This window comes from Crotalus tigris, unplaced genomic scaffold, assembly GCF_016545835.1.
Source record: "Crotalus tigris isolate CLP2741 ecotype Arizona unplaced genomic scaffold, ASM1654583v1 scf7180000019936.317499, whole genome shotgun sequence".
Lineage (NCBI taxonomy): Eukaryota > Metazoa > Chordata > Lepidosauria > Squamata > Viperidae > Crotalus > Crotalus tigris.
In genome coordinates this window covers 85,566-98,411 of record NW_024097780.1, presented here as the reverse complement: position 1 = coordinate 98,411, position 12,846 = coordinate 85,566, and the positions used below count along the sequence as shown (strand labels likewise).

Genomic DNA, 12,846 nt, shown 5'->3' with positions numbered 1-12,846 from the left:
TATAATTTCAATGCTTGCTGACACAATTATTATTTGCTATTTATTGTGCTTAAATAAAAATTATGTTACTAAATATTAACCTCCATCTAAACTTAGTGGTTCTATTTATCCACAGCTGTGGCTACATCTGGCTGATCTCAGAAAGCTAAGCATTGTTATTACTGTTGTACTAGACAACCCTCAAAGTTCATGGGTTTTGTCTGGACTGAGAAGCTGAAAAATATCCTGAAGGCAGAGGTGGTAAACCATTTCAATGTTGTTGCCCAAAGGCATTCCAACATGGAATACTATCTACATGAAATCAGCAGTCAAGTGAACTTGGGTTTGTTTATCCAAAGATGTTGTCCAGAGTCCTCTGTACCCAGATTGCAAAAGTGGGTGACAAAGGGATGGTTATTACATATTGGAGTTCTTTCCCTCTGTAGCATGCTGAGAATGACTGTCCTGCAAAGAGGAAGGTATTCCATTCTCCACTTCGTTCACTTTGGAAGTCCTGTCCTCCTAGTTCAGGGGTCTTCAAACTTGGCCCTTTTATGACTTGTGGATTTCAACTTCCAGAATTTCATAAAAGAGCCAAGTTTGAAGACCCCTGTCCTAGTTTATGTACCAGAGAAATAGGGCTTCCCTAAAATCTTACTCTCCCAACATGTAACTCATCAAGGGGGTAAATCAAATGCTAAAATAGTCTAAGTTCAGCTCCTTACTTTGGTCCTGGATCACTATGAGTTCTTGACAAAGAGCAGCAATAGTATCATCCTTCCAGCCAAAAGAGCTGGAAGGAGCATTGCTTTTAATTTGATAGAATTATTAGAATCATTAATATTCTATTAATCATCAACACTATCATTGGCTATCAACTCATGCAAGATATTTAAAATAAGGATCTATAACCTAAAATCAGAGATGTTTGCAATTCACCTAAAAAATAGCAAGCCATACAGATCATTGTAAAATAAATTATAAGTGTTGGGGGTCAAAAAAGTTACAGTTGCAGGCGTGACTGCGTTAATTAAAGCCCTGCCCCTTTTTAGATGTGCCGTATGTCAGGACCATCCTCTGGAGTTTTTTGACCCTTTCTTCATGGACAGCCTTGGTATAAAGTGCTGATACAGACAGTCCTTGACTTACAGTCAGTGACCATTCAAAGATAGGATGAACTAGAACAGGGGTAGGCAACCTTGGCTCTTTTATGACTCGTGGACTTCAACTCCCAAAATTCCTGAGCCAACATGGCTCAGCTTGGAAACCTCTCCCTTTCCTCTCAGCATGGCTGGCTCAGGAATTCTGGGAGTTGAAGTCCACGAGTCATAAAAGAGCCAGGGTTGCCTATCCCTGGACTAGAAAAAAAAGTTACTTACGACCCATCCTCAAAGTTACGACTGCGACATCACCGCTGTGGTCACATAATTGCATTTTGGCCACTTGGCTCATATTTATGATCGGTTGCAGGGTTCCACAATCAGATGATTGTGTTTTGCAACATTTTTGGCATTTTTCAGCAAAAAAAAAATATCATTGGATAAAATGAGTTGGTATTTATAACTGTGTGGTTCACTTACTAACCATTGTTTCATTTAACCATGATTTACTTAATCACATTCGTAAAACCAAGTATAAATTCCAGTCAGGTGGTGCCTCGATTTATGACCTCAATAACATAGGACCGAAATTCCGGTCCCATTTCTAGTGGCAAGTCAAGGATTACAGTATCTGTAATGCAAAAGGTCTTAGACTTAGCATATCACCTAGCTAAATTTGTATTAGGGATGCCTTCCTGTTCAGTGTGTACTTGGATCACTACTAGGCACTTAACACCGTACTAGCTCATCATCCTTATACCAAGCCAATGTTTTTTTTCTGCTACTTTTATAGATTTTCTGAGTTGCAGGATTTCTGAGTGGTAATGATTTAGATGTATCCTAACCAAACAATGCTGCATTTAGGGCCAACTCAAAGGGCTTCAAAACAGCGGAACCTGTTTTGAATAAACCTTTTGCTCCTTCCACTTAATTGAGGTGGTAGGAAGGGGAAGAATTGGTAGGAAGGAAATCTATGATTGTTTTGCATCTCATCTAACAGATGACATAGTCAACTCCGTTCTGTTTTCTTGGTTTTTTCTTGGCAACTGTGAATATCCAAAGCATCCTTTTTGCTTTGGCACACATATATTGACCAGATATAATTTTTAAAGTCACATGAAAGAGCAGCAGCACTGGAGTCTTCTCCCATCTTTAGAACCCCATGTTATGACTTGTAGCATGCATTTAATCTACAAACACAAGTAACAGGTACACAACTTTTCAAATTTCTCCAAGCAATCCTGCAAATTTACAGCACTATTATTTACGTAGTTCTGTTGATTGTGCTCCAAGTATAGTTGTCCTTAATATGTGACTACAGCGACTGTGATGTAGAAGTAGGGGGGAAATAACCCACTGCAACAATGCCTCAAAAACAAGAGATGTTCTAATGAAATTCTATACAGAGAAAGAAAAATGAGATGGACTGGATTTTTTAAAATGCAGGAGGATAAGTTACTAGGAGGAAGAAAAGACAATAATGAATGGCAGTGCAATTTTCAAGATCCAACAAAGCCTTTCAAAATGTACCTTGATTTTGCAGAATAAATAAAATGGTCTCATAGCACCTAGCCTAGTGGTGGCGAACCTATGGCTGTACTCAGAGCCCTCTCTGGGGGCACTTCTCTGAACTGCTGGTGGCGGGCTGCGGAGCCCCAGAGTGCGCATTAGCTGCACTGTTGGCCCCCATGCATGGGGGCTGATGGTGTCAGGAAGCAGCTGTCCCGGCCCCTGCCTTGCCTTGCCCTGAGATAATGGCACCCCCACCCTGCCTCGCCTCACCCCTTAGGACGAGCCTCCTACTCACCATCCCACCTGCCAGAGACCTCCTGAATCTCCCCCAAACCTGCCCATCCCCACAGGCGTCCCTCCCCACAAGCAACATCGAAGTGACCACGCCCACCTTGGCCACACACCCAGTCTGCCATGACCACCACAGCCACGCCCACCCAGTGGGCCATGCCCACCTGGCATCTGGCAATAAATAAATGGGTTTTGGGTTGCAGTTTGGGCCTAGCCATCACTGACCTAGCCAAACCTGATTATCTCGTCCAGAAAAAGCCAAACAGGGTTATAACAGTGAGGACCTAGGTGAGAGCCCAGCGTGAAATCCCCGGATTCTAGACTAGATAAGTGATTTGAGAAAACATCCCATAGGAGGCAATAATGAACCATTTCCTTTTACTCACCAGAAATGGAACTCGGTTCAAAACCTCCCTTTGAAAAAGAATATGGATAATCTCTTTCGCTTGTTGTGTGGATGAAAGATGAATGACACTCTGCCAACTGTAGTGTGAACTAAGACCCAGGCCATTCTGACAAGTAAACCAGAATGTAGTAACATTGCTGAGTATAGTTCTAGAACAAGAGTGTCCAAGCTTGGCAACTTTTAAGACTTGTGGACTTCAACTTCCAGAATTCCCCTAGTTGGGGAACTCTGGGAGTTGAAGTCCACAGGTCTTACAGTTGCCAAGGTTGGACACCTTGGTCTAGACAAAACCACCATGGTTGTAATGATCTTGGAGACCATTGGAGATCACTTCATCCCCCAAAGCACAACTGGTTGGTACCATTCTTGAAATCAGTCAGAGAGTTTCCAGATTATCTGAAATAAGGAGAGTAGAATGATTATATATTGGGTACTTAGCTGATGCCAGCCTCTTTTGAACTGCTTTGCATTCAAACTATTGCTTCAGTTATCAACTAAACTTAGAAATACAAAATTTAAGGCTTCAATATTTGGCTTAATTTTTAAACTTCTTTTTCCACCTTGTTTTTAATATATGTAACATCCTGTCTGTTGAAAAGTCCTCACGAACTCAATAGCTTACAGACACTTGCCCTTTAAAGCTAATCTCCAGGGTTTTGATTAGAGTTAGACATTTTAAGCATCATTTGTGTTTTCAGCTTAACATAAATTGAAGTTCATTCTGAAGAAATTGGATTTGTTCTCAATAGAAATCAAAAAATATTTATAAATCGGCATTATTATATAGCAGAAAGCAATTTAGGGTGAGGGTTTTCCCTATTGCAGTGCAGAGGTTATATATTTATTTCATTTATATGGCACCTATTTCACTACCAAGTGAATCTGGCCAGCTTATTGGTGCAGTGCAGGGGGGGGGGGGAAAGTTCCAGCTGAAACTAAACATTTATTTGTAAATGTTCACCATCTCTACCCAGGAGAAGAAGAAAAATTATACTATTAAGAAACAGCAATCTTTTAAAAAAAACCAATTTATTTTCAAAGGATACAAAATTTCAGTGTTAAACTAAGGCAGCAGTAGGCAACCTTGCCTCTTTTATGACTCGTGGACTTCAACGCCCAGAATTCCTGAGCCAGTATGGCTCAGCTTCAAAACTCTCCCTTTCCCCTCAGCATGGCTGGCTCAGGAATTCTGGGAGTTGAAGTCCATCAGTCATAAAAGAGCCAAGGTTGCCTATCCCTGAACTAAGGTGTTAGGAACTGCTTATCTCTAATTAATGTTCTTATATATCAGATAAAATCAGGTATTATCTGATGACTAAGCTATCAGATAATAACATTTTTAAAAAATCAATAGTCCTGTGAATTTAAAAAACTGCTTCTAGGCAGATCCTCAAGTCTGCATATGAAACAAGTAGATTCCTTAGTTCTTTTTTTTCGGATTAACTTGTTATTGAATAAACTGAAGAAGCAGGTGCAACAACCATATCTAAAGTAGACATTCACTGATAACAGTTAATTCACTGCAAGGAAACAGACTGCTTGAGCATAATACTAAACAATGATTTAGTGATACATGCATAGGATCATTTCTTCTCTTGGCTCTAATTTTTTGAGTTGGCTTCATGGGGAGGATGGGAAATTTTTACATAGTTTAAGCCAAAATAAATGGTTGGCCCTAAAGGTAGGGTTTAGGAAAACAAGGATCAGAGAATATGGTTTGAAGTTGGTTTATTTCATTAAATCCTACTGAAAGCTAGTCACAACTCGTGTAGATTTAGAAACACCAAGAAAATTGTCGCTGCCTGAATGAAGCCTATGGAAAATGTACATTTTTGGAGTGTTTGAAATTTTGCAGCTCATCCATTCACTGACTTTGCTCAGATCTCGTAGAGCAGCGGTTCTCAACCTGTGGGTCGCAACCCCATTTGGGGTTGAACGACCATTTCACAGGGGTCGCCAAACAACGCGATCCGCCATTTTGTCTGCCATTTTTTCCTCAGCCGGCGCAGGGGGCGGCACCACGCAGGGGGCCGCGCAGGGGGCCGCAGCGCGCATGGGGCGCCGCATGGGGCAGCGCATGGGGCGGCACCACGCATGCGCGCCGCAGCGCACATGCGCGACGCATGCTTATGACCGGGGTCACCGGTATAAAAAGGTTGAGAACCACATCGTAGAGCAACCACAGTTGAGGCTGGCAACCCGGTCCTTAAGTGAAGTGGTCACCAAGTGAAACTGCAACAGTGTTTATGATCTTATGTCAGCTTCCCTTTGCTTTACAGACCTGCAAAGATCGTTAATGCAAGGATTGGTCATAAAGTGACTTTTTCATCACCCTCATAGCTGAACTGTTGTTCAATGGGGACTATCTATAGCTGTTGTGACCTTGCAGTTGCAGATTAGAAGTCATATTGTTGTTGAGTATTTGCAAGCAGCATCTCTTCTACAGAGATCATCTGCTTGTTTTTCCTGGAGATATTTTGGGGACAACTCATTTTGCCCTCTTTTGGTATCTGCCTCACCTCTTTAAAATTCCATAGGAAGTAGCCTTCATTTTTTTTTAGGGCCTTTTGCACTGTTAGGTCTCGGCAGTCGATTTAGATAGCAAGATTTCTTCAAAAGAGCATTTTAAAAATTAAATGTGTATTTCACCAAATTCCTGACCAAAAAAGGCTCAGATGGTAAAACGCAAGCACAAATTGTACTGCCATTTCATTGGGAAGACACTACAAGTAGTCCTCGACTTACAACAGTTCCTTTAATGACCATTCAAAGTTACTTACAACCGTTTTTCACACTTAGGACCATTGCAACATCCCCATAGTCACATGATCAAAATTCAGACACTTGGCAACTGATTCATACTTACGACGGTCGCAGTGTCCCGGGGTCACATGATCCCCTTTTGCAACTTAACAAGCAAAGTCAATGGGGAAGCCAGATTCACTTAACAACTGTGTTACTAATTTAACAACTGCAGTGACTTAACAACTGTGGCAAGAAAGGTCATAAAATGGGGCAAAATTCACTTAACAAATGTTTCACTTAGCAACGGAAAGGTTGGGCTCCGTTGTGGTGGTAAGTTGAGGATTACCTGTATTTTCAGGGGAGTGGGGGGAGGGGGTATGAAGAAATGTCTCCTTCTTTCTCGTGTAAAAAGTTTTATTTATAAAATGCTTAAAAAAAAACAAAACACCGCCAAATTTCCTAAAAGCAACACAAATTGAGGACGGGCATTGGTAAAAAAGCTTGCTCTTCAACAAACCATTAAGTGCTATTCTTTCATCGTGACGTCTTTGCGCACAGAATGGATGACCAAGGTTGGCAAAATGTGCACCATTCCTTCGATCGCCGTTTCTGGAAGCCCAACTTTTCAGCCATCGCTTATTGTTTTCCTCACAATAATGCACCAGTTTCCATGGTCATAGCTTGAACTTACTATGCGAACCTCAGGAACGTTGTCTTCGAGGAGAGAGCACAGCTCCCCTTCGCGAAAAACATGGTAATAGCGCATGAAGGCTCTGGGGTCCTGTCCGTTAACCGCGCAGTCTCCCACCGCCACCGCTGAGTCTACCACCGAGTTACTGGAGCTAACAGATGAAATCCTTCTCAAGGCTTTTCCTGCAAAGGAATGACTCTTGCTTTGATGGCTACAGCTATTCTTTATGTTTTCCACAGACCCTCTTAGAAACGAGGTTTCTCCGTTGTGGTGTTGGACCAATGTAGCCGGCTCCCCGTTAAAACCCCTCAGGGACCCTGAAGCTGCCAGCCGCTGGATTTCTTTACAAGCCACGCACTTTGTAAACACGTCATCATAGTGATCTAGCCGCCGTTCCCTGAGCAATGCTGACTGACACCCTAAGTCTACACTGCAGTGCCTAAGGGGCTGAATAGAAATGGCGTTGCTCGTCCATCCCACCGCATCCTTCAAGGGCTCCATCTTTTCATTTTGCTTTCTTAAGGCAGACTCGTCAAGTGATCTGGAGGAAAACCAGGAACGAAAAGATCTCCCGAGGGCACCGTAAAATCTTTTTTCTTCGTCTTCAGTAATTTTCACGCAGCAGGATCCAGGGAGGCAGTTACCCAATCTCAGAGGATGTTTCTGATCAAGGAGACCAGGGTGGCTGCGTTTTGAACTTATCGGTGGCTTTGAGTGCATTGTCTGAGTTTCCGTGGGGGATGCAATACCAGTGTTGTTGGATTCTGAAAGCAACCGTGAACACAAGGCTTTGTTCCAAGGGACAAATATGTCCTGTTTCTCAAAATGCCGGGTTTTTTGCTCCATAGCCCAGACGTAAATCATCATTTGGCCACCGGGTACCAGCACCCTGACCATTTCCTGGATCGCCTGGATCCGTCTTTGTTTTGTGGAGAAATGATGAATCACTGGAAAAAAAAGAGGAAACCGTATTCTTTCATTAGGGATATGCATATTTTGAATTAAATGTCTTTAGAGTTATGATTCAAGAGTGGCATTGCTCATTAGTAGCATTTGCAATATTTTCAAAATTAATTCTTGGTTCTATTGTGCTGCATGATAAAATGGACGAATAGCTTTGCCAGCTATTAGAGGGCCAAAAAAAAAACTATGCAACTCATAAAATCCATTGCCTTCTAGCCTAATTTGTTTAATTCTTCTATTTTCAGTTTATGGACTAGATTGAGAAGTAAAAGGGGGAAAAAGAAAAAAAACTGTAAGAAGATAATAGCAGATGGCTTCCATTTTGTTACCAGTAGCAGCAGTAGCAACAGCAATACTACTACTAATATTACTACAAACAATAATAGCCATAGCAATAGCACTTATATACTGCTTCACAGTGCTTTACAGCCCTCTCTAAGCGGTTTACAGAATCAGCCTATTGCCCCCAACAATCTGGGTCCTCATTTTACTGATCTTGGAAGGATGGAAGGTTGAGTCCACCTTGACTCGGTCAAAATCGAACAGCTGGCAGCTGGCAGTCAGCAGAAGTAGCCTGCAAGTACTGCATTCTAGCCACCAGGGCTCATAATATACCACCAGCACAGATCAATTATACCATTGGCACAAGTCAATTTCAAAAGGAACAGCTTTACTTGGAACAGCTTACATCCTGCAATGGTACCTTTAACACCATCAAACAAGAACATCAGCCTATCCTAGGTCCTTGGGAAAAAGATAGGCGGGTAAAAATGCCAAATCCAATCTAAACATCTGGCTGACTGTGACCAGCAATAATAATAATAATATTGGTATGTCTGTGTGGTTACCAGAGTGAGCCTGAGTCAAGAGAGAAATTATCTTTTAAAAGTTTTCTAAATTAATTTTTTAAAAGTTAACATTTCTTGAAAAATGCTAGCTATGCATATGCAATATTGTATATAAACAAAATAGCTATATTTGTATGCATCTATTGAATTAAAAAATAGAGGAAGCCTATTATATAGAAAAACCTGTAGGGTGAAAAAGGATTCATATTAAACTAATGGAAAAATGAAAATGAAAATTAAAAAAAAAAACTTTAAAAAGAAAACTAAACAAAACTAAAAATGTACAGGTGCAAAATACATACAAATGATATCTAAACTTTAAAAATAAGGCTATGGAGATGATTTAATTCTCTTATACTTTATCATCACCATTCCATTCCTGTTTTCTGAGATTTTAGCAGATGACCACGTCTAATTCACTATAATCACTTCTCATCTTTGCAGATACCGTTTTTTATGAAGAAAAATGCATATTGTAGCTTAGATTCCAATGTGTTTCTTTAACAACCTTTTTTCCCCCGTGTCAGGGATATCACATTTTCCCATTTCCCGTGTTTTCCCATTTTCCCAAAGCACATTTGTTGCAGGTTTACAATTATGGCTGTATCTAATTCAGTTCTGCCCACTATGTACCCAGGCAATTTCTGATATAGCTTTCTGATATATCACGCTCTCTAATCAACAAAGCATTGCATCCTCTGCTGCTTCCAGCCCAAGCAAATTATTCTGCCCCCCCCCCTTCTAAACATAGGGGAATCATTCATGCACGTTTATTTTCCAAAATTCTGAGTTTACTTATACTCAGCTAAGTTCAGTTTAAAAATATTGGGTATAAAATGAAGAGAAACATCCCTGCTTAAAATTTCCAAATATCAGTTCTTTTCAGCCTACTGAGATGGGGCACTTTTTTCAACTGGAAATTCCGGGAATGAGGCATAGGGTCTTTCCTTAAATGCTCTCCCAATGGGAACAGGCTGATTGATTCATACATTAGCTAACCAGAGAAAAGGACATCCTCTAAATCAGTGGTTCTCAACCTTTTTATACCGGCGACCCCAGTTATAAGCACGCGGCGCGCATGCGTGGTGCCGCCCCCTGCGCTGGCTGAGGCATAGCCGGCAAGGGGCGGCGGCAGGCAGGCCCGGACGCTCCCGGGTGGCTGCAGCAGCAGCGGCACAGGGCGACCACCGGCTGGGCCACCAGCTGGCCCAGCCCAAGGCAGGTAAGGCACCTGCCAGGCCCCACGCGCACCAGCAACCCTCCTTGCACCCACCGGCCTCCCACCTCCCACCCCCGGCCCTCTTTTACTTACTTTTTAGTTGCTCAACAGGGAGGGAAGCTCTGCAGACTGTTCCCCTTACAGCACCGTTTGCAGACTGGGGCTTTTGGCGGGCTCAGCAGTGCAGAGACAGCCCTGGACAATTCCTATTGGCTTTTGAAAGCCAACAGAATTAGACTCTGTTCAAGAGAGTCTATTCTATTGGCTTTCGAAAGCCAATAGAATAAGAGGGAGTAGCACAGCTAAGGAAAAGGGGGAAAAAATGGCGGAAAAAATGGCAGATCACGTTGTTTGGCGACCCCCGTGAAATGGTCGTTCAACCCCAAATGGGGTCGCGACCCACAGGTTGAGAACCGCTGCTCTAAATGTTCTTAGTTTACCTTTGTCTTCTTTTCCCCTGTAGCCATGCACCCTTCTTGTTTTTGTTTTTTTTTAAGAATGCTTATATAAAATCCCTGAACTGGCCTGACAAAAATCCCTATTATCTAATCTTCCTATAATAAGTAAATATTAATGTAGTGTCAACTGGTACATATTGAAAGTGTTTCCTCTTACTGAAACTGTTCAGACAATTAAAAACTCTTACCTCCCACGGAGATGATGGCATTGAAGCACAGGTCCCGAAAAGGGAGGTGTAGGTTATCACAGATCATTACTTCACAGCCTTTACTTCTTGCAATCTCTATTAAGGGGCCACAATAATCGCATCCAAGATTATACACTAGGTGGTTGACATCAAGATATTTTCCAGTCCCACAGCCTTAAGCCAAACAAAAGAGATTTTTTAAACGCGAGATTGATTGCCTTCGTTCGTGAGAATTTTTTACATAGAAGAAGAAACCAGGAAATCAGAAAGAGGTCCATGGCCAACACAACATAGTCCTGCTTAGCTCCCCTCAACATGTCTAAACCTAAAACATGGGCAGTTGTCCCAGGATTTCTGCACTTTCATTTGAACATCAGGAATAATGGTGGGTTTTCTAACTTGGAGAGATGCTGAGAAAGAACTTAAACACTCCTCGTTGCTGGAAATGGACTGGAGTCTTGTTAATGGTTGGAAACTGATCAAAGAGAGAAGCAACCTGGAAGTAAGGAGAAACTTCCTGACAGTGAGGACAATCAACCAGTAGAACAGCTTACCCCTAGAAATTGCGGGTGTCCCATCACTGGAGATTTTTAGAAAAGACTGAGACGGTATAGGTTCTCCTGCTTGAGCTGGGGGCTGGACTAGAAGACCTCCAAGATTCCTTCCAGCTCTGTTCTGTTCTGTTCTGTTCTATTCTACTCTACTCTACTCTAATGAAAAAGAGGCCTGACAGAGATTCAGGATTGGTTGGGATTGGTTTCTAGCATCAGTGTGCTCTGTGTGAAGAACGTAGGGTTCAAAAATGGACCCTTAAGAGAAAAGGGGAGGCATGTTATATGACTTCCACTTCTGCTCTCCAAGGAGAGGAATATTTCTGTGCTTTTACACACTGTAGATCCTGTATAATCTAAAGTACACAGATAATAAGTTCATTTCTTCAGAGAGGGTTTGAACCATACAGAATAACGTTCTGGCTATCTATATCTGAGGAGACCAGATAAGACAAAAATGGTCAACTATTACCTACCTTTGCTTCAGAACAGGGAATTAGCCATTCTTCTGATCGTTCCCCTCCCCACATCCAAAACTGCCATTCTGCCTATGAGCTCCTCACACAGTTGGGATTCTCTTGTCATCTCTTTTCTTCCATCTCATTCAGGATCTCTATAGAGAGCTTTTTAAAAAAAAAAAAAAAAACAACTTACCAATATCTGCAATCAGGCTGCCAGGCTTCTGTTCAAGTAGAAACTGTCGGACCCGGGGCCACGCTTTGCCTTGCAAGTCATTGAAATAAGAGGCTGTGCTTTCATAGACCTTATGGACATGTTGCTTTTCTAGCTGGAAGGCCTCATGTTCCATTCTACAAGAAACCACAGACTGAGTATGTATCGAAGCAGTAACACATTTATGAACTATGGTTAATTTCTAGAAACACAGGAATAATAATGGTCAATTCACTATATCAGGCTGAACAACTTGAGGCCCCAGGATTTAAAGCATTTTTAATGCCGGTCGTAAGTCGAGGACTAAACCGGTCGTAAGTCAAGGACTACCCAACCGGTCATAAGTCGAGGACTCTCCCTGCCCGGGAGCGCCACGCATGTGTGGTGCTGCCCCCTGCACCGGCCGAGGCGTAGCTCGCAAGCGGCAGAGACGGAGCAGGCTGACCACCGGCTGGGCCACCAGCTGGCCCAGCCCAAGGGAGGTAAGGCACCCGCTGGAAAAGGGGAAAAAAATGGCAGACAGCCTTGCTTGGCAACCCCCGTTGAGAACCGCTGATTTAAAGTTTATTGCCCTTCCCTGAATGCAACCGATTCTTTTTTTTTCCTCAAAAGGAATCTAATTGGCCAATTGCAATTCTCATCCCATCTACATCAACTACATCTTGCAACTGAGCTGCTTAACTTGTCCCATTGCAGTCCTGATTTGTCAGTATACAAGAGTATGGAGATGGGGCCATGAAAAAAACTGGAATTAAGGAGAAACTTCCTAAGTAAAAAAAAAAAAAAAAAGAGCCGAGGTGGCGCAGCAGTTCGAGTGCAGTACTGCAGGCCACTTTAGCTGACTGTGTTCAGCAGGTCAGCGGTTCAAATCTCACCGGCTCAAGGTTGACTCAGCCTTCCATCCTTCCGGGGTAGGTAAAATGAGGACCCAGATTGTTGGGGGCAATGTAAAATATATATATATACATTGCTTACTGGTGTACACCGCTTAGAGAGTGCTTGCACTTAAAGCGGTATATAAGTCTCATCAATAAATAAATAAATAAATAAATAAGTTCACCTTTAGAAGTGGTGGGTGCTCCATCACTGAAGGTTTTTAAGAAGAGACTGGACAGCCACTTGTCTGAAATAGCTTAGGTCTATTTCAAGGTCCCTTCCAGCTCTATTCTGACTGTAAACTGATTATATTATTATAGTCTATATTGATACTATACCCTATATAG

At 42.2% G+C, this 12,846-nt stretch overlaps 1 protein-coding gene across 4 annotated transcripts in view; it reads right to left on the bottom strand.

Moving 5' to 3' along the window:
- Positions 1-1,246: 1,246 nt before the first annotated feature.
- Positions 1,247-12,846, bottom strand: part of TRMT9B (tRNA methyltransferase 9B (putative)) — a 28,289-nt gene continuing 16,689 nt past the window's right edge. The window contains exons 2-6 of one of the 4 annotated variants that reach the window (XR_005559346.1): positions 11,606-11,760; positions 10,401-10,574; positions 6,725-7,671; positions 3,269-3,684; positions 1,247-2,477 (exon numbers count right to left, since the gene is read on the bottom strand). Coding sequence is in view for 3 of the 4 variants with exons in the window: in XM_039364979.1 (XP_039220913.1) it covers positions 6,659-7,671; positions 10,401-10,574; positions 11,606-11,759 (1,341 nt within the window). In the remaining variant the exon portion in view is untranslated. Of the gene's footprint in view, positions 2,478-3,010; positions 3,685-6,323; positions 7,672-10,400; positions 10,575-11,605; positions 11,761-12,846 lie in introns of those variants that run through there. The other 3 variants (XM_039364980.1, XM_039364979.1, XM_039364978.1) reach the window with 3 other exon arrangements.